The sequence below is a fragment of the Poecile atricapillus genome, chromosome 7 (genome assembly GCF_030490865.1).
Source record: "Poecile atricapillus isolate bPoeAtr1 chromosome 7, bPoeAtr1.hap1, whole genome shotgun sequence".
NCBI lineage: Eukaryota > Metazoa > Chordata > Aves > Passeriformes > Paridae > Poecile > Poecile atricapillus.
Genome location: NC_081255.1, coordinates 11,796,845 through 11,823,709, shown reverse-complemented (window position 1 = coordinate 11,823,709; position 26,865 = coordinate 11,796,845). Strand labels below are relative to the sequence as shown.

Here is a 26,865-nt window from a genome sequence, read left to right as displayed (position 1 = left end):
CCAGTATATACTCTTCTCTATGTATGCTAGTGCATAAATAGGGCCTTAATCCATGGCAAGTACATAGCTGAAAACTGTTCTTTTAATATTTAGGATTCCTTGATTTACTGCTTGAATTTTTTTTGTAGACACAGCAGACAGTTTCTAAAGCAGCCTAGAAACTTTTAACACATCATTTTAATAAAGTTCAGTTCCTAATTTTATGTACATTTGGCCTTACGATGATAAGTCCACATTCAGAAGATTACAAGAGTATGAAATTTTTATGTCTGATAACAAAAATTCATACTGCTTTGAATAGAACTTTTGAAAAAAGCTCCATCATAGTTTTAATGAGTACCAGATTCATCAGGTAGCCTGCAACTTGTAGCATTTAAAATATACATTTGAGAAGTATGAGGAGTATATTCTTGCCTAAAGAGAAGAACCAAATTTATTCAGCAAGAAAGAGTTCAATATGGTAAGAAATTTTTACTTGCAAATTACTTGAATGAGTGATTTCCTTCTCCTGAATCCATGCATATTGGAAGATGCTGCCTGACCCTGCTGCTTCACTAAAAGATTCTTCCTTAAGCAAACTGTCTGCTGGGATGAAAAAAATCTCAACAATAATCACTAAATGTGAAAAAGGGTTGGGTGTATTCCCTTAATATTGCCATCAGTGTTTCTTGAAACTTTCTTAGAGTTTTGGTTTTTTTCTATGCAAAGGAAAGAACAGTTTCTTTCTTTCTTCTGTCATTTCTTTGAAGTTCCAAACAGGGAGGCCAGCTGCAAGGTGTCTGACTTGCATCTAAACTGGAACTGGGCAAAGACCACCCCTTGTTTTCAAACACTGCTATGAATAATCAGCATCCAGGGGAAAGCACTTGATATTTGCTGGCTCAAGGCTGGATTTGGGCAGCAGACCTGAAAGGTGGCTTATTCTGCTGTTAGATTCTGCCAGCTGTCATGTCTGAACAAATTAGAAATCCACCCAAATTGTCTATGAATTTGAAGCAGGTAATAACTGATGTTTAAACAAATTAAACAAATTAAACAAAAATGGTTAATTTCCAAATTAATTTGCATCTAAACAACTGATAAGGCATCCAGACTTCATAGGTAAAGCAAATGTCTGGTTAAACTTTACAAAGTCTTCTAAATATTTACTAAATGCATACTTCACATCTCCTGTAGCTTATGATGCAAATCTATCTAACAAACAAAAGGTATTATGGATCAGACTGCAAAGATTTGCAAATACTACCAGTAAACCAACTGCTGAGCTAATACAGATGTATCATAAACATTTAAAATTTTGAGTGTCTTATCTCTCAAAGCTCTGTAGTTTGAAGTTATGTTCATAAAAGTTCCCCCATCTCCTTTGTTAAACTTGTAATTAAAGTTGACCTGATTGTGAAGGCCTGCTGTCTCAGGGAGGATACATTGTTGGGAGGACACATTGATCAGAAAGCCAGGGAATCCTCATTTCCATCATAGAAATGATCTCTGCCCAGGAGTCTACTGTTTAATTAATGAGTGTGTTTACCTGGGTGTGTGAGTTTGGGCAGATTAGCCTTTGCACATAGCCTGGCAGCAAGGACAGCTGGTGGAATGTAGCATCTCTGAACCTTAGCAGCAATGTAGCACAAGCATCACATTGAAAGTCCTTACCCAGCCATGGCAAGACATCACTTTTGGTCATGTCCACCTTAAATCATCATCTGCTCTTAAGCAGGAAAACATAGAGCCTTTGCAGTGCATTTTTGAAAAAATAACATAGAAAGGTTAAAGAAGATGATCATGATCATGCAAGGAATAAATAAAAATGTGGAATACTTGTAGACATGTATATTCTATATATATATGCATATATTCAGTTAATAAACTTGACAGGTTTCTTGAAAGAGACCTATTTCAAATCTTGAAAGAGAGCATCTTTAAAGAAACTGAATGATGAAATCACATAATGTAGGTATGTGGTATTTTTTTAAAGTACAGTATTTTGTCTTTCAGTATTGTCTCATGACAGTATTGTGGCTAAGAAGTTAAATGGGGAAATTGATGTTTATGAATTTGGTAGATGGAAAACTTTGCATAGGGGAGATGACAGTCACTCATTTACACATTGGGATGGGTGTGTGTAAGATTCAGATAAGGTGATAAAACCCCCAAACCTCCAACCCCATTAAAAAGGGGCTGAGAGCAAACTCATTGTAAGAGATGCTTTTCAAGTTTGTGAGGTGTGACAAGGTGATTATATTGTTAGGAGATGATAGGTGCTGAGATAACATAAACCTACTGTAACTTATTTGAAGGAACAAGGATTAAAACAGACCCAAGTACACTCAGAGATGAGTGAAGAAGTAATTCTTCATACAAGGTATAAACTGCAGATCATATCAAAGTATTCTAAAAAATAGTTATTATGGCCATAGAGTGGGAAACTTCATCATTTTTGATTTTGCTATTTTTGACAAACCCATTGGTGTTCCCAGGGGAGAACATCTCTTTCAGCAAGCTCTGCTAATGATGTTCTGAAGGAAATCTCTTTATGGGTTTCAGCAGCACTTAAGAGGATGATCACTTTATTAGTAGTATGCTTTACTATTAAATTAATTGCACCTGGCTAATGAGGAATTCTGCGATACTTAAGATTCCTTAATTGACAGTATTATGTCAATTATAGCTGTATGCTTCAGCTTATGGTAATGTTGAGGGTTTTTTACCTCTCAAAGCCTTGCTGGAGTTATTTGGGATGGGAGATTTAGATCTGTACAGAGTTGGATTCAGTCAGTGATCCCTAAACCCTTCTATTTCACAGGGTGGCATTGGTGTGTAGGGTAAATTCTGTTTCATGTGCTCCCTGTGAATCTCCCTGCAAAAATCATGGTGCTTGCAGTTTGTATTAGGAGGATTCAAATACCCCCATGCTAAATACTGAACAGATTTTTTTTATTCAGAGGTTTTGTGCTTTTGCCTTCTCTCTGTCCCTTTTCTGCCTTCTGTGCAAAGAAAATCACTCCATGAGTGAATGTAGTGGTATCAACTTAAAAAAAAGTAATTGGCTTCTCGTGGAACTTCTCTTCCTTGCTCCACTCTTTCCAAGTGACATGATATGTGCCCATTTTTTGTCTGTTTCTCATCTCCCTTTTGGAGATCTTAACCCTGCTTTGCACCACTTTTATAGACCCAAACCCACATGGTTTTGATTTGGCAGAGAATGGCAAATTGCTAACAGAAAGGATGTGATGCTTGTATTGGCATTTTGCTTGGTGTTTTGCATCTGCATCTCCTGTTGCGTCCATATTGAGCTTGGTTGTAGACTAGAAACTATGTTCTGTGGGTTTTTTTGGCTGATAGCAAATGTCATGAGGTTTGGGTATCTCATGAGGTTTAGTAAGACCAAGTGCAAGGTGCTGCTGGAGTCCAGAAGGGGCCACCCAGTTGATCAGAGGGATGGAGCACCTCTCCTGTGAGCAGAGGCAGAGAGAATTGGGTTTGTCCAGCCTGGAGAAGAGAAGGCTTTGGGGTCACCTAATTGCAGCCTTCCAATTAGGGAGCCTACAAAAACATGGACAGGGACATTTTACAAGAGCATGTAGAGACAGGGCAAGGGGAATGGCTTCAAAATGAAATACAGTAGATTTAGATTACATATTATAAATAAATTATTTGCTCTGAGGGTGGTGAGGCGCTGGCACAGGTTGCCCAGAGAGGCTGTACATGCCCCATCCCTGGAAATGTTCAAGGACAGGTTGGATGGGGCTCTGAGCAACTTGGTCCAGGGGAAAGTGTCCATGCCCAAGGCAGGGGACTTGGAACTAGATCTTCCAACCCAGGTCATTCCATGATCCTTGAGATGGAGCTGCCCTAATGGCACTTCCATTCTCTTCTTTTCTGATTCAGATGAAGTAGATTATTGGATTTTTTTTTTTTTTTTCATTTGGCCTCTTACTCCAAAGCATTAATAAATTTGGAGAAAATTAAGGCTTGTAGGTCAAATTCAATTTACATCAGAGCTCTTTTATTGCCAGTATGTATGAGCTGAATTGTGTAAGTATTTGTATCAGTTTTAAAGCTCCTTGAGGCTGGTAAAAATGAAGACTAATGAATATTCACCACTGATAAACTACAATGGAAGACTGAGTAGGAATCTTAATCTATAAATTACCTGTTTTTCAGTTGGTCTTATCTATGAAACAAATGTACATCTCCCCTACCTCCAGCAAATCCTCTTATATCAGTTTCTCTACAAATATTTTAGATATAATTTAGATCGAGGTCAACCATTTTCATGTTATGCAAAACAAGAAGAAAAAGGCTTTGTGTCTTCTGGATTATGTGTAGAACATCTGATTCTGAAAAGTCCAAGTATCAGTTGCTTCATGGCTCTAATTTGGAATGGAAAACCTAAGAGTAAACAAAAGTGAACTACACGCAGAATAAGTGTAGAATGAAATAAAATAATCAATTTTCTGCATATCTAGAGATTTTGCCTTCAGTTTTTCCTTCTTCCTTGACTGTCTTCCAAAGAATAACTGAAATGAAGGCAGTAGCAAGAGGTGGTTTTGAACACCAACACATTTCCTAAAGCATCATATTTCAATAAAAGCTGCTGTTGCAAAACAGTCTTGAAAACATGAACTAAGTGTAACCTGGGCAGAGATATCTGTTTAAGCTTTCATGGAGTCTGAAATAATAGCTCTGAGAGATGTGAGCCTCATCTCAACAGGGTGTTCTCTCATATGCCTTCTATTTTAAACTTGAACTTTCTCTACTCTTCCAGCTCTTCCAGGCAGGAGAGGTTTAGTCACTGCATGCAGTCAATTTCCTCCAGTGACAAGGCATGTATTTACTTTAGGAAAGAAACCCTACCTATTTTTCTCCAATTATGATAAAATTAAATCTAAGGGACCCAATGGTCCTATCTGCCAAGACAGACCCTAGTCCAAGAGTGGCTGGAATTGCATGGTAGATCAGCTTGACAGGCCGCCAGACTGCTCTTCTCTCTGCAAAAGTGGCAAACATCTGATTAGGAGAAGAGAGAAGTAAACACACACTAGACTTATAAAATATTTATTGTAATTCAAAATACAGATTTACTGAGGTCCCCTTTTTTTGGGGGGGGGGGAGTGTTAGGGTTTTTGGTTTGGTTTTTTTCTGCTTTCTTGTACCACTCAAATGGAAATTTTCCACAAGTAAAACGTGTCAATATTTGAATAATCTTCTGATCCAAATTCAATCTTGTTAAATTATTGGCCATTTTTTGAAGAAGAGACTTTCAAATTCTGTGTGCTTCATAGTAGGTCTGATGGGAGGGCAGGCAGAAAGACACAGATACATACATGACTGTGGTTGTGCCTTATATCCTTCCCCGTGTGCTGCTTCTCCTGTACCCAGCTTTACCACATGCTGATGGAGCTCTTTTGGTACTGTAACATCCCCGGGTGCTGGATGTTCTTCCCATCCCCTTGCTAGAGCAGATATGGGCATTACTCCCTTCTCTCCTGGCTATTTAGTCCAGGCTGATCCCACTGGAGAAATTCAATTTTACAGTGGGTGCATTAATGCTGCCTGCTGTGAGGGCCTCTCATGGTATACAAAAATACACATTTAACATTTTTTTTTCTAAAAAACTTCTGAGCTACATGAAGTGTGTGGTTATATGTTAAGGATACAAAGCCCCAAGCAATTTTGTTTACTTCAGTGGGAGTTGCAAGTACTGGCTGCTAAAACATAGCCAAAAATTACCGCAGAATAAGGACTGGGAAAGTAAGTACTTGAAACCCAGGAAAATCCCCAAGCTAAGGTTACTGCTGCAACATTCAGTTCTTTTGTTGAACATCTATACAGTTTATTATTAGTTAATCTATGTCCTGTGAGATGTGTAGGATGTGCAATGAAGCCAAAACAATATTGGTTTGGAGAAATTAATATTTGTAATTTCCTGACTTTTGAATATTTGATATTTTAGCCCCAGTAATGCACTAATGCTGTTTTATGTGTTTAATATATAATTGGCTTGAATTTTTTTCATCTTTTCAACTGTTGATGCGCTGATTAGTTTCTGGAGGAAGAGTGAAAAGAATGACGTTTTTTCTTTGGCCCACTACCACAGAATCTATTTTATGCACTTTTTCATTACAGTGTTACTATGTTGGTGAGGGAAACTTGGTGTAGGTGGGAATTTGGCTGCTCAGTGCCTCTCAGATGAACGAATCTTGGAAGCCTCTCAAGGACGGCGTTATTTTTATTTCATTTCCAAACTCGAGGGAAGCACTCGAAGAGTGAAAGCTTTTTATGTAGTGTTCACAGGACGGTGGGTTTGCTCCAGCCATCCCCCGCTACACCAGCTCCTCAGCAGTTTCGGACAGCGTTTGTTTAGCACTCGATAAAAACAAAAGCTAAGCAGATTACCGTAGGTCAAATAAACATTTATGACCTTTAGTACGAAAACCTCCATTTTCCAGCTGTGCATAAAGAACGTAAAAGGGCTGCTACCACGCGTCAGTGCAGACACCAGCCGGACTCATCCTCCGAGCTGCTTTAGCAGCGGGTGCAGGTGCCCGTGAGGTGACACATGACGGTCCCTGCCCCACCTGCCGGGCTTCGGGCAGGGTTCGCGGTGCCCCGCGCACCTGCCGCGGAGGGCACGGCCTGCCCGCCCTCCCGCACCGGCCTCAGGTGACACCAAGCCCGGCGGCTCCCCGGGCCGCCGCGGAGCTTCCTGGTTCCCAGAAGGTGCCGGAGCGGCTGCAACAGGAACTGAGAGACGGGGGAGGAGGCGGTGCCGCCGCTCCGCCGCAGTCGCGGCCCGAGCCGGGGGAGCGGAGCGGAGCAGCCATGGGTCGCCGCCCGCCGCGGCGCTGAGCCGCCCCCGCCGCCCAGCGCTCGGCGGCCGGCGCTGCCCCTTCGCCCCTGCCGGGCGGGGCGCTTGTCCTTGGGGGCGCCGGGGCCGCCGCTGGGGGCCCGCGATGTGACCATGGACAGCAGGTTCAAGTGAGTGCTGTGTGCGCGGGGCCGCGGCGGGGCTGTGGGGCGCGGCGGGCCGAGCCGAGCCTCCGCGGCGGACAAGCGGCGAGCAGGCCCCTTCGCAGCCCCGGTCTGGCGGGCCCGGCGTGCGGCGGGCGGGGACGGGAGGAGGGGGAGCCCACCCGGCGGGAGCGTGCGAGGGGCCGGGCGCGTCCGCCGCGGCCGCTGAGTGACAGCGGGAAGGGCGGGCGGCAGGCGGCGGGGCCGGAGCCGGGGCAAGGCGGGACCCGCGGCGCGGGGGGAGCGGCGGCGCCCCCCGACCCGGCCTGCGGCGGCGGGAAGAAGGAGAAGAAGGAGGAGGAGGAGGAGGCGGCGGCGGCGGCGGCGCAGCCCCGCCGGCCTCTCCCCCGCCCCACGCCGCCTCCCGGCCCTGCGGCGGCCCCGGCATCGCCCGTCCGCAGCGGCGCGGGGGAAGCGCTCGGCTGCCGCCGGCCCGGCCGGGCAGAGGCCCCGGCGCCTTTCGGGCTGTGCCCGGTGAGCGGGGCCCGTGCGGGGGTGGCAGAGCGGTCCCGAGGCTACCAGGCCCAGCGGAGCTGCCCGCAGTGCCCCTGCCCGCCGCGGGCCGAGCCTATTGTAGGCATCCCTTTAGGAGATCGCAGAATTGTCAGGGTTGGAAGGGAGCTCTGCAGATCTTCCCGTCCGCTCGCCTTGCCAAGGCAGGGTCATGTAGAGTAGGTGGCACAGGAACACTTTCAGGTAGGTTTGGAACGTCTCCAGGTGAAGACTCTACGACCTTCCTTGCTCTGCCACCCTCAGTGTAAAGAAGTTCTTCCTCATGTTTAGTGAAGCTCCTCGTGTTCTAGCTTATGGCCATGGTGCTTGCCGGCCATCCCTCTGCCATTAAGGCATGGCAGGTGCAGAAGAGGTGTTTTGGGTGTTCCGGAGCACTGCCCTCCAGGCTGCCCTCCGGCAGCGGCCGCCTCTCTCGTGACACTGAAAGTGACAAAATGTTACGCGCGGCTTTCGGCAATTGACAAACAGCTCCGTGTCCATACGTGCTCAGTGAGCAGGCTGGCACCGCCGGGCTGGCAGGGAAACGAGAGACGAGAGACGGGCTCACAATTCTTAGATTAGTTTGACACATTTTTGACACTTCTGAGCGTAGTGGGATGTGAAGAGTAAACTTAGAACGTTTTCCTGCAAAAGCAGCTTTAGAGTACTACAGTGAAAGACAGAAGGCAGTATTTCAAAAAGCTTTTTTTCATGAGTGTAATTCAGCTAGGAGTTGAGTTAGAAGCACTCATTTCATGATTGTAACACGAACCAATTAAAAGCCCAGCCTGAGAGGATAAACCCAAGGCCCAAGCTAGAGCAATGCTATGGGGAGATGTAATTTCTATTAAATGAAGGATTTTTGTGGTTCTGTTTTCTAGGTGACTCAACCTTATCACAGCCTTATCAGTTTCATTATGAACTTGCTCACCAGCCAGGGGAGCAATGGGCAGTTTAACACCAGAGTAAATCTCCAATGTCCTGGATTTTAGGCTGTTGTAACTCAGACCAGAATTTAATCTCCTGTACTCAGGATCAGTTGGTACAGGATTTCCCCAATAAAATGCTTTCAAATGCAAGGAAAGAGTGTGATATGGGCAGGTTATGTCTTCATAGTCTGAATTAGACTATAATTGCATATCTCAATTGATGATGGTGCTGAGGTCAGTGAAAGCATGTACTGAATCAATTAATTTGTGACAACTGAGTTTTTTCCTAGCTCAGCCTTTGGATTTCATTCAAAACTTTATTTAAAGAAACAACATGTTAATTTGCCGTATGCTTAATGTGAAGCATTCTAGAAACCTGGAACCAAGTCTTGGTTTTGGGGCTTTTTTTAATGCCTAAATCATCAGCTGACTTCAGTGGGAGTGTTACACAAGACAGGAGTTCAAGCGTGAGCCTTTTATGTGGGCTAAATAGATAATTGATCTGTGTGCGGTTATACCGCTTGTTTTTAATATAAATAGCAGTGTGCTTGGTAGGCAGAGAGGGGTGGATGGTATGGTAATGGCATTTAGACCTGTTTCAATGAATATGTAGTTTGGGATTAGGGTGAATGTTAATTGCTGTTGGCACATGCAGTTTGTTATTATCATCAGGTGGAAGAGGCGCCGGTCCTCACACGCAGCCCTCGATGGCTACTGCAGATAGGGAGGCTCTGTCTCCCTGGCCAGCTCCGGCTTGTGTCCATCCCTAGTTAATGCACTCGTGTTGGCTCTCGCAGTGAATCATGCCTGAGGTTCAGCTTTTAAAGTCCCAGCTGGTGATCAATATCTGGTGAAAGAGGAAGCCAAACGATTCTCGGCCTTGGCGCGGTAATCAGATGCATTGAAGGGATAGTGACTGAACACAGGGAATTAAAATGGAAGTCTAATGATGGGCTATTCCTATTTAGTAGAAGAAAGACAAAACTTCAGAAAAGGCTGCCTGTGACTCTATTAATGTTACAGATTGATCAATTGATAAGGAGTGTAGTAGCTCTTTTTTCTCAACTGTTAGATGGGGTATGGTGGAGTGCTATAAAAGCTATTTGATATATAAGGCAATGACAAGATCACATAAATAAATCACACTGTTTAGCTTGTTTATCTTTTTTATTCCTTTCTTAAGGTGATATAGGGAAATGTGACTTTTTGGTTCTTCCTTAGAACTAATCTGAGTATTAATTTTGTTTAATGATATTTTAATTCTATTTATTCTATAAAAAGAATTGAAATGATATAACAGTAGAAATAAGATCTGAAATGTGTGTATGATAATTGGTTGTGTTTGTTTCTTCTAGGGAAAATCCAGAACGTACCTTTGATTTGGTACTGAAAGTAAAATGCCAAGCTTCAGAAAAAGAAGGTAATACACTATGTGCCTATGATATTTATATAGAGAAATGAAAGCTGGAAAAAAATATTTGGCATCCCAGTCTAGTGTTATTTTATACTTTGAGTTGCTTTTGGACTGAGATTGTGTTAGAATATGCCTGTGATTATTTTGTTGCTTTTTAAAACCTATTACTTTATAGTTGTTGTTGGGCTTTGTTATGTTTTCATTTTAGCTGTTGTAAAGATATTTTTGCTCTGTGTGATATATTTGGAAAACTTGGACTTGAAATGTATTTTCTGCTCTTAAAATGTTGATTTTGTGTAAGGTTTCATTTTAGAAGAACAGTTGACTTCTGTCTATCAGGGGAATGTTAATTTTGATCAGTGTGATAAAGTAAGTTATTTTCTGAAAAACAATAGGAAGTGACTTTCTTTGTAGCTCATGTTTGGCAGCTGCCTTGATTTGCTACACCATACAACTAGCAATGAGAGCTGCCTTGAGCTTGTATTAGCCGTCACTTTCACATCTCTATAAACACGAGGTAAAAGAGATGTAGTAGTGCAAGAGTTGTCCGAGAGAAGCTTTTTTCCTCTTGGGTAAAAAGAAGATGGGCTTTCCAGTACTGAAATTAAAGTGACCTCTTGAAAGTCCACTGGGGGAACTCAGTTCATGTTCTCATCCAAGAGTGTAGGCCTTACTAAAGAAAAGGGAGAGGAGGAGTCTTTTCTGGGTTGTATTGTAGTCATGTTAGTCTGTGACAGCTGTGTCTTAATCATAACTGCAAAAACAATAAACTACATCTTAAAATAGACTATATTTCTTATCCTACTGTGCTAATGGATACTGTTTCCAGAGTTGACTACCAAGTAAGAGGCCTGTAGAGGTTTATAGCCCCAAACTATTGCTTTTTTTTAATGTATTTCAGACAGCATTTCTGTTAGTGTTAGTCGTAGGAATGTGCCTAATGTGTTTGAAAAAAAACCCATTTTTTTTTTAAGCGAAACAATTGTAGTTCTTCAGGTCTTTTAATTATTTTTTGCGACCAGCCAGCATCCTTCAGTTTATCGCCTGCTTCTTTTATTTGCTGTTGGTATTGTCATAGTTTAGCAAATCAGGTGGACTTTCCTAACTGATCATTATTGTAGCTTGTATCACAGGGCACTCTGCTTTCTTTTCTCTCCCTTTTGCAGTTTTTTGCCTTAGTGATTTCGTAGATGATGTCTGAGAACCCTGCTTAGCTACTTGACTTTGCATTCCTTCTTCTTGCATTGTGCTTTTAGTCTCTGTCTCCACTCAATATTCCTTCCTGGGGGTCTGTTCACATCTTGGCTTAGGCCCAGCTTCAGTCTGCAGATTTTATTTCCTTTCTTCCTTTCCCTCCTGAGATCTAGAGTGTTGGTAATTCTTCCAGGTCTTTGTCTTGAAATCTTGAAAAATATGGGCTTTTTTCTTCTGTGATCAGAACATGGATTCTTTTAATTCCTTTATCTCCTGTTTGACTTCTTATTTTTCTTGTGTGTCTTTCTGTCACTGCTGCCGTAAGAAACCATTTCTCATCGCGTGCAGCTCTGTGAATGGCTGCCTACACCTGAATTTTGGTCATAGGCACTTCCCTTGCCTCTCTTGTTTGGTAGTTTTGCTGCTTATCACTTGTCCTCTGTGGAGAGGAGCATCTTTAAGAAATCTGTGTTTCTTGCTCTGTGACACAAGTTAATGTGGAGACTGTGACTATATTGTAGTTGCATTTTCTGCTATTCCCCTTTTTGTTGCAGTTGCTTCTATACTGTGTAGACTTAGTTTCTCTTGGTTCATGGGCTAACCAAAGACAGGAAGGAGGTTTGATAGCAGTAATTTTTTGGACTCTGCAGTCCAAAACTGGTCACTGTAACTGGTGAGGGGCTTAGGGGTCTTTAGCTGGCCTGGACCTTGTGTTGATTCTTGCATGAATCCACAGATGAGGACAAAAGTACAGTTCCCTTTTGCCAGTCTGACAGTTCTGGTTGAATATTCCAGTTACCATCCTGTTATACTTGGTGACCCATCTGGGATTTGCTTTAATGTCTTTCATATCATATCTAATTCAGATAACAAACTCACTCCAGTGAGGTCTTGACATCATATTTACATATGGTATTATGAGCACAGTGATGTATCAAATTAATATATCTGAATGTTAAAGTTCTCTAAAGGAAAGTCACGAGGGACAAAAGTGTATTGTCTTCACTGCCACTTTAGAAATGGAGCACAGGGCTTGTCATGCAAAACAGGGAGCTTTCAAGGTTGGTTTATTAAAAGGCCTAACAAATTTGACAGTTACCCTGTATTGTAGGTCTTGCCTTTAAATAGATTTTCATGCTAGGATAATCTTCTGACTATATCATACTTGAAAACGTGATCCATTCACCTGGTTATTTGCTGATGCCTCTTTCTTTCTTATGAAAGAGATTTGTGTTTAAATAGAGGCTTTCTTCCTCGCATCCCATCTGCTCCTTGTACTTGATCCCGAAGCTATGTCAGGACTGAATTTGTGACATCACTGTCACCAGTGTTGCCGTGGAAATATCACAGCCACAAAATTATGATCTCCCTGCATGAGTGAGCCACAGGAGAAGCCAACTTAGGAGAAAGGAAGACCTTAATGTGACCTGTGTATCTCTAATAAGCTTTTCCTTTTCAAGCTTTGCTGTAGTCTGCTATTAAAATGCTCTTGCATTTTAATTTCTCTCTGCCAATGTGTAACTGTTCTAACAAATCAAAATCAAGGTTGCCTTACTGTGTGTGGAGCTCTTAGTAAGATGTTTTTATGAGGATGCTTGCAACAATGTGACATGAAAAATTTTGCTGTTAATACTGTTTAACACTTTCAGAAAAGTATTTTTTCATAACTTCTTAATTACAACATACCTCTCAAGGAATGTCAGTTTTTCAGATGTTACATTGTCCTAGGACTGTTCCAGCTGTGAAGGATCATACGTACATAAAATGTAGCAGTATATAATTTCTTATATATGTTAAGAAATTTGTTCTTCAATTATTCCACTAATTATTTTCAACATAGGTGTTTACACTAAGTAGAAACCAAAGAGGTTTCATGTAGGTTAATATGAATTTATCAGCTCATGCTTGGTAGGTAGCTCTTGAATTGGTTACAAGCTCAGTTTTGCTAGCATGTATTTATTTATAGCTGGATGAATATTTTGTTTCCCACTGGATACATGGTTTTTGGATTTTTTGTGATTTAAGAGAAGCTTACATACTTGAATATTTGTTACTCTGTTTTAAACTACAGGAGTGCACAGTAGCATTGCTAGAACAGTGATCCTCCAACCCTTTCCTCAAGCAGGACAAAAAAAAAAGGATACTCTCTACTTAAGTATTCTCATAATTCCCTCAACAGTTTAGGATATATTGTTTACTGTATTTTCAGAATACATCTCCAAAGAGGAGACAAAACCCTTAAGACCAACAACAGATTGTAGCCCAGATCATGACTTTGAGTCCTTTGCAGTGCTGAGGGTAGTAAACATCAATTAAGTAACTAGTTGATGTGACAACTTTTGCTTATGAAAATTCATAACCTGTTTCTCACAAAGCTTTGAGATGAATTAGCTTCTGCTCAGCAGAGTTTGCTAAGTGACTGGGACATAAGTGCTAAGCTATTCTTACAGCCTGGTATTTGTTAATTGTGTGAATTTGTCTTGCAGTGTGAGTAGCACCTTACAGAAAAAAAAGTTTTACACTGCCTATCAGGCAGTTGCATATTTTTGTAATTCTTTTCTGTGTTATTCTTTAATGAACAGCAAACAAGAAAGAGCATATATGTGTGCTCAATTTAATATCAGCAGCAGGCCTTCTGTATTAAATTTTCACTTATGGACCCAGAGGGCAACTTGATAACAGATATTACCAAAACTGATGTGTTATTTTAAGGACAAGAATTGCTCTTCAGCTTTAGGGTGAAAAGTGTTTTGCCCTTTGGGCTGAATCACCCTTACTGGGTATCATGAGTAAAGCAGTGGTACAGGTGTCCTAAGTGCACAGTCTTACATAAGGCAATTGCTCAACATCTGCATCTACAGCAACTTTACTCTTCTCCTGGTGCTCTTTTTTCCCTTGAAAATCACAGTGCAGCTGGCACTGGAAGGTGTGCTGGAGCCTAGGAATTGTCTGAACAAAGCTGTCTGCAGCTTCTTTTTTGCCATCCAGATCTTTCCATCATGGAAAGTAAACTGAATTTCTGGAAAGTTGATGTTTCTGAGCTTTTCCACAGGACACGTCCAAATTAATAATGCCATTTTAATCTGTGTGAGGAGTGTATATTTATCTGTGTATCTATGAGTACACAAGCATATACAGGTTGTGCATACATACCTCTAAGTCTTGACTGTGGATTTGCATTAAATGGGCAGAGATGAAGTTGGCAATTTAATTCAGTCTGTAAATTTTATAACCTGTGCATTGGTTCTATTAAAACTGGGTTGCAGATGCAAAGGGCTGTGCAGATACAGCAGCCAGCAGAAGAAAAGCAGTGTGAAACAGCTTCTGTGAACATAGTCTTCAGCATTTCTGTCCACAGTTTCCCAAGAAGATGACTCAGATTGGTTTCATTGTGGTTAAGAGAGTGCTGTTTGCTACGCCTTCATTTTCTTTGATTATAGCACATAAAAAAAGCAGCAAAAAGACTCCTCGGAGGCTGCAGGTAAATCCAGGAAGGTCAACCACCAAATACCAACACTGAATGTTGGGTTCTAAAGCAGTCCTGACTGTTAAAGTTTTACTTGAAAACCCCTTTAAAGTACCAGTTCATTTTCTGTCCAATCTAAGAATAATTGTTGGAACACCCTTGAAATTTGGTTGCTTTGTCCCTATTTCTTTTTTAAATGCTAAGAAGTCTTACATAGCTCTAGGGTCAGATAATGTCATTTTCAGAGAAAGTGTTAAATGGGTTGTGTTGAATTGCATGAATAACTCCTGTTGTTTCTCTTTTCTTAAGGCATCATCTGCCAGAATGATAGTAAATAATAGTAATAATTTATCATTTAGTGATTAATTAATTTAATTAATTTAATTTATCATTTTCTGATGTGTGATCTCCAAATTATTTTTCTTTAAAGGGTCTTATATTCAATAAATTCTCAAAAAAAGCCACAAATCCAGTTTAATTGTGTGTTGGTAGAGTTAAAAACTGTATGCAAAAAGTCCAGGAATTAGTTCAGAAATACAAAATTCTTTGTATGAAGTTTGATTGCTCTCTGTTAAGGTAGTAACAAAATACATAAATCCAGAAAGGTCCCAATTCCAAAACCAAGTTTAATGCAGTTGGTAGTTTTGTCCAAGGGTAACCTGTCTTGCTTTGGTAAGGTTTTGATTTAGAATCTTCCAAAGCTGTCCCTAGGATTGTGGACAGAGCAAACGCTGCTTTTTTTTCTTTTGGTTTTTCTTCACTCTGGAGTGTTGTTAACCACATACTCTGAGCCAGTGGGTGTAACATGCTGATCAAGATTACTTTTTCTCTCTGCTGTACGTTTTTTTTTGTACAGCATCTCTTGAACCTGAATAAAAAGATAATTCTATCAGTGTTAATGAAGAAACATGAAGAAGTTTGCAGGATTTTTTTAAAGAGCAGTTAAAACTTTTAATGCAGTGTTTATATACTGCTAACCTTTTTCCCTGTTGGTTTTAGCTGCAAGGGTACTAAATAAGTACTGGTCCACAGAAAGTTAGGTTTCTCTACTTTTTTAAGGCATGGTCTGTTCTTCAGGTGACTATGGAGAGCAACTATATATTGCTATGAACTAGATAAGATTTTTTACAGGTATCTCATTTATGTGTACATTTTTAGTCTCAAATACGGTGTTAACATATTAGAATTTGGTTTACACTAATAAAAAGTTAAAGGTGCTTTTTCAATTGATGAAATGTCATTTGAGAGCATTGGATATCTGCTTATAGTTTTAGCTTGGATGCAGCTTTTGTGTATTAAAAAAATAAAACTTTCTTTCTATATTCTTCAGAAGTTTAATTGAGCTTAACATCCACTCCCCTGCCCCCCCTGCCCCCACTCATTAACTCACATATTGTTATTTAGGTTAATGCTATTTCCCTGTAGTGGTTTCTTGCTTTTCTGTTGAAATTTTGAAACTAAAAAGGACATTTAATCTAGCCTGGCTCCTCTATAGGCATGATTGATTAGGAGAAGAAAGTGTCACAGTCTTTTGTTGAGGCTTATGTAAATGCTTTGAAGACAAAAGCAGGTGGAGCATCACTTTTGTCCTTTAGACAAAACCAAGGAATATAAGCCAGAGTTTGGCTAAAGTTCTCTTGTGTACAAACACCAAGCATAGCTGTAAATCCTTCATAAATTATAATCTTTAAACTCTCCACTTGTAATTAAATGAGTAATTTCACTGTGTTCAAATTTCTGGGATTTAATTGGAAAGCCCCGAGGGTATGAACAATGTCTTCTGTGTGTTTGGACTGTCACTAGTACAGAGTGGGTGTTGGAAAATTATGAACAACAAAACCAATTAAGACAAGAATGATTTTGCATCTAAGATAAAGATTGGCATTTTGATGCTTTTTACCTTTTCCTTCTGTTCTCCAGGGACTGAGAAATGCAGCATAGTCTCTCCAGCTTTCAGTTTCTCCACAGATGCAAAAATGTGGAGGAAAATGTAGCTACTTTTCAGTGTCTCATTTCCTACAGATCTTTTTTTTTCCACCAACCTCCAGAGATTCTTGGATGTGTGTGTAATTCGGAGGTGGGTGCAGATATGTGTGTGTAGGAGGGGAAGGGGTGAGAGCTGCTGAGGAAATAGGTCAAGGAAACCCTTTCTCCTATCTCGCCTGCATTTTTTACCAGGGTGAAGAGGCCTTAGTGGGGAGGGCTGACCCTGCTCCCCAGCAGCCAGAGGACAGTCCTGGGAGGAGTGGCAGTCTCTGCTCTACTGCAGAGATTCCAGCTGCAATAACGTGGGGGTAGGCACTGTGCTATCAGTGCTGGTAGAGATGAATTATTCCCCTGCAGGCACTTGCCCGGCTGTGTCAGTTTTTCATGTAATGCCATATGCCACTTTCAGCAGTGTGATCAGGTTTTGGGCAGTGAAATTAAAAGGGAAAAGCTTGATGAGTTATGGAATACAAATACTAAGCTGGTATAAAAATGATTTTTTATAAAATTGAATAGAATTAACAAATTAATATTAGTATAAGTAAATATAAGTTGAAAACAGCAATGTGTGTAATGTAGTCAATCAGTATGGAAGTTGACGTTCTTGTGCTTTTTTCAAATTTAATTTTAGTTTCATTTTAGTACTCCACTATTTGAGATGGCTGCCTGGGGGATAGTTTGTGGGCTTTTAAATTGCTTGCATTCAAAAGTGTTAAGAGTTTACATATTTTCCTAAGCTAATGTCAGCATACTTCAGCCCTCCTACACACTGAATAGCCAGCCCATCATACACCGAGATTTATCTTTCTTCAATGGGATATTTTATGCTGCTTCCTCTCTTTGTATAGTGTAATGACTGTTTTTTTTTTTTTCTTAATGTATGGAGGATTTAAAATCTGCTGAAAAAACTTTGAAAACTGGTTAAACTTCCAAGATTTAAAATGCTTTTTTGTGGAAAAGCTGTAAGATGCTTTTCTGTCTACTATTAATTTGAAGAGGCTGAAGTGTAGGGTTTCCTGTCTGGTTAACAAGAATGGTTCTTTTAATTCTATTTCCTTTGCCACTGATGATATTATCTGGAGAATGGCAGATACATGTAGATGCATGTGCCCATCATCTAACTGTTGAAATAGATACTTCTGTTTATGAATAAAATAAAACATGATCAGGGCCACAAAGGGAAGAGTTACATAAGTGTTTGTGAAGGGCTTAAAAACCCCTGAAGCCAAGTAAAGTGCTATTTTTATTCCTTAAAGTAATGTAGTATGAGTGATTTGAGCATAGCATTGCTTTGCAACTAATATATTAATAATCTGTATTTTTCATGTCAGGCTGACTCCAAGATCCTGGTAAAAACATGATATTTACAGCCAAATACTTAGGATGGAAGATTCTATGTGACTGACAGATGAAGTAATAAAATGCTGAAAACATTTTCTGATACTGGCCTTGAGTATTTTTCCATGTATTTTAGAGAACCGTAGCTTTGTGCTTAGAACTGAATAATTTGGGTGAACGACAACTTTTTATATTTTGTGAATCTGGTTTAGGAGAAAATTTTAAAACTTAGTACTGAACTTTATATGGAAAATAGAAGACAAAAAGCAGAAGTTAAGAAAAAAGGCCTGAACAAGATTTTGGGCGTGGTATCTGCACTTCCTGCACTGCAAAAGCCAAGGCAGTGGTTTACAGTCATACTGTGCTCCTTTGCAAAATTCTCAATCCTTGTTTGGAAGGTTTTGTCCAAGTGTTAAATCCTTAATTAGAAACAAGGTTTCAACAACGCCCTTAGATGTTGTTTCCTGAATCTGGTTTCTTTACACATTTGAATGGGTATTCAGATGTAGGTTAAAACCTAGCTAAAATTAAAAGCTTGTGTAGGAAAAGAGCATATAGTTAGGGTTTCTCTGGAAAATATTTTTAAAACTTTCTTAGTTAATGGCAAATTTGATCATCATAGAGGCATAGTCATCACAACCAAGGTATTTTGCCATAAATGGTTTAACACTGCATTGTTCCTTAAACTCAGAATGATAGAATGACACAAATACTTCCTATTCATCTGACTTTAGATTCTGTTCAATATCAAGAGTTTCATTTATTGTGCCACTTGAACCCGTATTAGAACACATACAAATATTGTTGTGTTGTCATTGTGTGGATGGGGTGAAATGTTTGCTATTGAGAGGAGGCAGTTCTTCTGCTGTGTCAAAGGACTAGCTAAACACAAAAATCTGCTGTCTTAGTATTTAAATATTGGATGTTAAATATTGAATTTAACTGTATTGAGATAGTTGCACTTGACACAGAGAAGCCATGCTGATAATGATTATAGTCACAGGATGATTTCCTTTAGAAGTTATAAAGAAAGCTTAACGTTTTAAGGCAGCTGTTTCCAGGAATGACATTATTACAGAACTTTTTACAGATACTTTTTATATCCTCAGGTTAAGATGCAGAAAAAAAAAAAAAATAAAAAAAAAAAGCGTGCTTTGTGCTACAGTGATTGTGTTTGTGTTCTGTTTAAATGCAAAATTAGAAAAACTGGCATCGTAAAGGTAAAGGACAAAGGTTGTGTGATGATTGCAAACTTACCTAGAAATCTGGAATTCTATGATGAGTTTGAAATAATGGAGTGAAACCACTGCGCCTTTAGAGTGTCAAGAGGGAAACAGTCACTGTAACTTAGTCTTGCTGGCAGGAGCTGATCCTTTATGTATCCTGTTCCCATCTTCTGGAGGTCATTTGACTCCTAAGCTGTGATTGCTGTTTGTGTTTCACTTCAAATAGCTGGCACTACTAAAAGCATGTGAGGGAAGCATCCTTCCTGCTTCTGGTGGCACCTGGCAGGCTGGCTCCGTGGGCATGCTCACCACCTAGCTGCTGGGGCTGCCTCTGGAGCTGACAGGAAAAGTTCATTATGCAAGTCAAATAGGGAGGAACCAATGGGATTTTCCTGCCATTCAACGTAGCATCAGCTGTTGATTCATCTCTTAGTGTTTATTTCAAATGTTTCATATTTATTGAAGTAAATGTATTGCCAGTTCAGGAAGCTAAGCATAGCTGGATATGCCCTTGTTCTGTCTTACTATCTTCCTGTTGGCTTTGTGTTGGAATCTCTTTGGGTTTTGTTAAGCTCTTGTCCTGTTTTTGAAGAAATAGGTTTGACAACTGTGGTGATTTTTCCCAGTTTTCTGTTCACAACAAAATTTAGCTCCTAAGAAAGAACCTAAATATTTAAAATTCGATCCCTCTCGCCTATTGGCACTTTGAAGTAGATTTGGAGATTAAGTTTTCATTTTGTGTAAAGAAAATTCTGGCTAAAGACTACAATTGTACTAGATTGGTATAGTTAATAGTATTATGACACAGCGGAGAACATTCTGACAAATTTTGTGTCCAGGAAAGACTTATGCTGGTATTCATCCACTAGGTAACTTCTCCCTCTACGAATACTGCCAGATTAACAAGAACTTCAGTTTCCTAGTAGCAAATGAACTTTTGCTGTCAGATCAGAGGAGGCTGTGATGTCAGTGGTTCTGTGCCAGGACAAGTAAAGCTTCCTGACACCAAAACCAGGTTAGGTGAGGTTCTGAGCATTCAGTTTCAATCAGGCATCTGAGTAAACCCATTTTAGTTTCTGGGGATGGGCGTGTTGCATGCAATGTAAGTATGTGTTTCCATCTGCTTTAACTTGGAGCCCTGTAGCACCTTACTAGTTCTAGTTTAAAAATGCTTTTACAAGTGTCAGGCAAGAAAAAAAAAGTCAGAACTATCATACATAATTAATAAGGAAATTATAAATAACTTTTTTTTCTTGTCTTGATATGCTGTATTACACAAAGAATTATTTGAAAGATATATTCTTTTGCATTCTGGTTGTGATATTAGAAATCAATGCTGTGACACTGCTTGACCAAAAAAAAGCTTGAAATGACCACCCCTTAAATGCCTGGGTGAAAATATTTTTCATTGGCAATAAAACCATTAATAAACTAAAGCCTGTCTTAAACTGTGTGGCAGCTAGTGATGGTGACTCTCTTCTTTTTAAATAAACAATTTTGTGTGGTATTACTGGACACTAACAGATATAGCAGACTGTCATTGAGAATACTTGTCTTACAGTCCTTGGAGGGAATTTACATTGTGTTTTCAACAGTGAACAAAGCAGGAATCATTTCAGCTCCTGCCACTTGGGAAAGTGATGAAAGACAGGGTAAACCAGAACAAACAATGGTAAAAATAAACTAAACTAGTGAATTGTATTGCCTGTGATCAGCAGGGCTCTTGAAGCCAGTAAATCCATGAGGATGGGCAGCACTTGCTCTTTAAGTGCTGGGGAACATGAACTTGGTCTGCTCATATCTGATCTGCTTCGTGCAGTTTAAATAGATGAGAAAGATCTGAAACTGCAGCACGCGTTGAAGCTCTAAAAAGAGAAAAATACTTTACTTCCAGACATAAATTACTTCAGTTCAATCTGTTGGTTTGCCTAACTCTCCTGATGTGGGATTGAATGTCTCTCAGCTTTGAAACACTGATTTTCTTTGCATTTCCCAGAAAACTTCTTGGTAATAACATATGCTCTAAGAGAACCCATCTGTGTGGCTTCTATCTGGGTGTTTCGGTTGGCCGAGCTTTCTCTGGCTGCTGGGCTCTCTTAGATGGAAAACGCTCTGTGTGGTAATCTGGTGAAAATAAGGATACCTTATTATGAGATATTCTCTGCAAAAGGAAAGTACCCCGTAGAAATTTCAGCTTTCTGGTGAACTGTGGCTGTACTTCATATGCTTTCCAACTTCTGAAATATTCATCAGCCCATCTAAAAGGAGAAAGTCGTACTGACTGTAAAAATTGGAATGTGTATTCAGTCACTTCAAGAGTAAGACGTAGCCTAGGATTGCAGAAGGAGCTATGCATTAACCTGTTAGCATCATCATTAAGGACTTTATTAAAAAAGCCTGTAATCAATTCAACTTAGGACAGTTGCAGAGGTGCTCATTACAGTTGTACTGTAGTATGGATGTAGAGCCAATCTATGTAAAGTAAATATATACCCTTAGTAGATGCAGTTCTGGATTTCTGCTGAGAACATAACTGGGCTCTGTATGGAGCCAAATCAGAATTTCTCACATTATGTCTTAGGAACATAACGGGATTTTATGATCTGATAAAAGAGCATCGTTTGTTTTGTGTCTCACCATGTACACTCCTTTTATCTTAATACAACAGGGAACTTGGTACTGGCATGTGCTACTGGAGGACTTGTGCTACTGGAGTTCTGCTTCTGTGTATTTTAACATTAGAAATTACTCATCTGAGCATGACCAGTATGTTTTAATTGTCAGCACATCTTTCAGAAAGCAAGACAAAAGGTCTTGTTAGGACATAAAGTTCCAGAACAGCATAAACAGTATTTGCAAACAGTGTGATGTTTCAAAGTGCTTTGTATACAGAGTGGGTTTGGTCTTTTCTTTCTTTGGTTTGTTTTAAGACCTACATTTAGGTGATGTTGCTTTGGCTATATAGAACAGTAAATATTACTTAGCATAGCAGTTAGTATAGAAGCATTGTGCTTGTGCATTGAACACAGTGCAAGGTTGCTTACTCTGAGATTAGTGTTGGAAGGTAAGTGTTACAGAAACGGAGAAAGTGCCTTTCTATTAATCGATGTTCCAGAACCTCATTTTTTTCCTTATAAGTCATAGCCGTAGCTATTAAATTCATAAATTTAATAGGAATATTAGAAGTCATGTAACATTTGTAAACCAAAAAGAAATTATAGTGTATGTTATCTTAAATGAATATTCTTTTCAGAGAGTAATACTGATCCATTACAAGAAAATAATATAGAAACTAAAGAAAACAAATTTGAAATATGTATCAATTGTTCTAAAGTTTAATTACTATGTCATGTTCATACTTGGTTCACCAACATTTATGGAGGCTTTTGTTTAACTTCACCAGGTGCTAACTAGATGTACTGGAATACTGCAAATATTCAAGGTTGGACAGAGACAGATTTTATTCTAGATCTACTTTGAACACCAATGGCCAAGAGAGATGAATTTGAAATCAATGTTTTAAACTTAATTAGGTTCTTCTTAAGAAAGTGTTTACTACAGGGCAGCATTGGAAAATGGTGTTTTGTTGAGATCTGTGAATTGACTCCTCTAATCTGAAATCCTTAAGACATTCTAATACATTCTAATACATTCTACAATTTTTCATTGTCATTAGATAAAATATGTGAGCAGTGAAACAAGATTTCTCTTTCATGTGTAGCTGTGTTAGAAGTTACGGGCATTGATAGAATGCACAGTTATGGGGATAAAATCTGCTTTATGTACAATGAGCTGCAATCCTCCCCTCTAGAAATATCTGTGCTTAGAAAACTGATCACATACACCAAATATAAGGTAGTACAAAACAGTTTTGTACAGGATACCAGCCAAGTCTGGTCTTAAATAGTGCTAAGTCAACAAAGAAAAGCACTTTTGTTTATAAACAATAGATGAAATATCTTCCTAACTTGTGGCTAGATAGCTCAGTAGTTATTAATAGGATACAAAATCTTTCAGCTCTGGAATATATTTACAGAGCTCGCTCTGATACTTTCTTCCTTCTTCTTTTGAGTGTATTGTTACTGTCTTTGCTTCCTCCTTTGCATGTGTGGGATTTATGTTTTCATTTGATTTAGCAGTGCTAAGGGAAAAGGATGAAAATGCCCCCAACATTGTAAAGGCCAGACATAATCCTTAAACCTTGTTGGATTTTGATTTGTTCAGCCAAACTGGGGAAAAAATGGTTCCACAAATGTAAAAAACACCCTCTGCATTAGTAGTGCAAGGAGCTATTAGGAAGTGCAAGGACCAGTCACCATGAAGGGAAGTGTCAAAAGTCTGGATCATGTTTCTGAAAGCTTGGGTGATGCTTTACTGTGGGCCACATCAAGGAACTTTAGTGCTAATCCATTAGGCAAGTTCTGCAGAAAACCACAGGTCTTTGAGTAGCGTTTTGCAGGAAGTAGGTGCTTCAAGCTTGAAGTGAATGACTAATACTGAGCACAGTGCATTTCTTGGTAGCACTTCTCTGGTGGTAGTGGAGAGTGTTGCTGTCTGTTGTTCTACACCCTGTCTTTCCACTGGCAGGAGGAAGAAAGAAAAGCTCTCATTGTCAATTACTGCTGCCCAGAAACTGTTTTGGTGGAACTGAAGTAAAAGTGAGCAGATGAGCGCTCCTGAAACTGCTCCAAAGATGATGACATATACATGCTGGAATTCAAGATATAATCACATTATAGAGAAATTACATGATTTTTCAAAGTGCTAGCTTTTCTTATGCCTGGAGTAAATATTCTTTTGAAAAATAAGTTTTATGATACCAGAAAATGACCGAAGTTTGTTCATTGGTGACTTAATCAGCTATGTATTTGGCTGTAGTTAAAGTATTTTTATGTGCTCCTTTCAAGCAGTGGGGCAAAGTCTATGATTAAACAACATTTTCACCTCAATCTGAGGATGGTGGATAAGGCAGTAGAGAAGATTTCCAGTATAACCTTGAAAATATATTTAAGCAGTAGAAAACCTTAAAAAAAAATAAAAAATAAAAGCCTCTCTTTATAAGCCATCGTATCATGAAATATGGGTTGGACTGTGACTGTGACCTCCATGGAGTGCTGTAATAGCTACACTTGAGAAGAGTAAATAAGACCCTGTTATTCTTACCTTAGCAGTACAGCAACACTTTAGCTGCAAATCTATGTGAAAGTTATAACTTCCTGATGATCTGTAACTTCAAAGACAAAATTGTTTTAGGCTTTATTCAAGTAGGACATTTACCAAAAGCTTCACTTAAACATTGCAAATATTTCCTGATGCAACAGCATCAAAAAATTAATTGCTTAAAAATTATGTGCTATTTTACTCATTGCTTATCAGACATAATCTTAGTTACTTGTCAGTCTTCAAGGAACAGCAGTTGTGAGAATGGTACCCAGTCTGCTTTCTGTGTTAGCTGTTGAAGGCTTGGTTGCCCTGTGAGGAAGAGGTGTGATTTGGCACCTCTTTGTTTTGATCCCCTCTGCAATGGGAGAAGCTGAAAGCACTCATGACACCTGGAAGGACAGTCCCAGTGTTGCTTTGCTTCTCTTAAACTTGTCCTGCCTGAGAGAGCTGGCCAAACAGAGCTGGCTGGTGTCTGTGCCTGTCACTGGGCGTAGGGCTCCCCGGAGAGCGGCAAGGAAACATGGAAACAAAATCCAGTGACTAAGGACTTATTTCAGGGAGGGAGCAGATTAAGACTGCATTTCTGTGTTGCATCACTTCTCGTGTCTTTGTGTTTTCAGAGGGGAGGATCATCCTGAACTCTGTTCTTAGAGTTCAAGGTACCACAGAGTTGTGTTACATTTAAGATAAGACTTCATTTGATTTCTCTCATTTTGCTCAATAAAAGCAATATGCAGAGTAGCGAAGTGGTTTGTGAGTCTGCTTCAGTTCAGGCTGAAAATTCTGTCACATTTGTTATGAGCTTTTAGCATTTCAGGGCATCTGATAGTTGTTTCTGTTAATAGGAGATTGGTATTGCTTTCTGTGGAAGCAGATTTGAAAACAAATCAGTATTTTACAGAACTGTAAAAAGGAATGGAGCTGCCATGAAAGTTATGAATGGATGAATCTGTTCTGAGCTGCCTTTTTATTGCCAAAACCTTCCTGTATATTTAGTAAAGAAATAACAAACATTAAAGTTTATGTTTTGGGTTTTTTTAAAAACAAACCGAGAAACTGTAGATTCTCATTCCAAAAGCAAAACAGAAGTGATGTATTCACTTACCCTTTATTAGAACCATTTTTATGGAAGAAATGAACGGTTGGTAATCAGAATTCTTTTAAGTAGTTTACAAGTACTGCTGGAGGATTATAATCAGTAACCTTTGTCTTAAATTTAGCTGCTGGGCCTTGTGGTGCTTGAAATGGTATGACTATACCTTGTAAAATGTTTTAAAATCTTACAATTTTGTAAGTAGATGTATAACTCCCGTCTTTTGAAGGAGTTTTAGTAACTGTATAATTAAGATTAAAATGACTTGTGTCCAAAAGTGATGGTAGACAAATAATTGTGTATCTGTTGGTGTTAAGAGGGGGTTTAGATCTGCATTTGTGTGTAGTTTACTTTTCTTCATTAGCTGTTTCTAGAATAGTGTGTATTACATAATTGTTAGATGTTAATTTTACTTTATGCTTGAAGGTCAGGAATGAGAAACAGTTTAAGAGTAAGAAAGAACAAGATGGTAAACAAGAACACCTACATGAAGACAAAGGTAAACCAAGTCATCTATGCAGGGTGGTTCTTAAAAATGTGTTGTGTGTGTTTGGTTTATAACTGTCTTTAAAAGAAATTTTTCTTGGCACATCAGAAATGAGATTTCAATATCTTGCTCAGTAGCTTAATGAAGTAGTCCCTTATCACAGTGCAGTTGGTTCCCTGTTTTTCTGTCTTCTTGTTTTTGTGTTTAGTTTTGGGTGCAAGTGTATATATGGGAGAAATTGTGACTGAGGCTGTTTGTTAAGGAGATACTATACAATTTGAAGAACAACAGAAACGTATTCTTAAATTAGATTTCTATATCAAAAATTTATCTTGCAGAAGTTTTGTGAAAAAGAAAGCTGTTGCTTCTCATCAGGACAAGTAAAGATTCTGGAATTTTATTCACTGCAGATAAGTTTCCTCTGCATTTCTTGATGTTTAATGCATACTTGATCTCCATGAGCAGCCATGTTCTCTTTCACATAGCTAGTGAAACAGTGGTTAATAAAACCAGCTGAAGTTAATCACAGCAGGTGTTGCAATTCAGTGCTTTGGTGATACTGGCCAGCACGACCTGAAGCTGACTGAAATATCCAGGAAATGTCTTCTGAGAGATGCTTAACTCTTCTTTCCAGATCTGACAGCTTAAAATAGGTCTGATGTTGCTGCAAGAAGCTCAGCATGCAGTCTGTGGAAATGAGGTTGCCTGCTTGGAACAAAACACCTGAACCCAAAGTCTAAAATATGCACTGTGTGGAACTTCTTTCCTCCTCATATCCCAAATGAAACCATTACCCATTTTCAGTGATGTCCAAAAGCATCAGGCCTCCCTTTTGCATGTGTGAAAATGTTCTGTCCTTTTTCATTGTGACTGAAAGGGGATCAGTCTGGCTAGGGAAGTGTGAGGTGCCCCCTGCCCAGGGAAGCAAAGGTTTAGCTTCAGATAAGCACTGTTAAAGTGAGAAGCATGGCTTTCAGTCGGCAAGAAGGAATTCCATCCCTCTGCCTCAGAGGATGGGCCCTGTGAGCCTGGGAAGAAACTCCACCTTGGACCTCTCATGGGA

General features: G+C 39.6%; 1 protein-coding gene across 3 annotated transcripts in view; it reads left to right on the top strand.

The window, feature by feature from the left end:
* The first annotated feature begins 6,433 nt into the window (after positions 1–6,433).
* DENND1B (DENN domain containing 1B) overlaps positions 6,434–26,865 on the top strand; it is a 156,633-nt gene continuing 136,201 nt past the window's right edge. The window contains exons 1-2 of one of the 3 annotated variants that reach the window (XM_058842634.1): positions 6,434–6,981; positions 9,791–9,855. In XM_058842634.1, the coding sequence (XP_058698617.1) occupies positions 6,965–6,981; positions 9,791–9,855 (82 nt within the window). In that variant the 5' untranslated portion in view covers positions 6,434–6,964. Of the gene's footprint in view, positions 6,982–9,790; positions 9,868–26,865 lie in introns of all 3 variants that reach the window. The other 2 variants (XM_058842632.1, XM_058842633.1) reach the window with 2 other exon arrangements.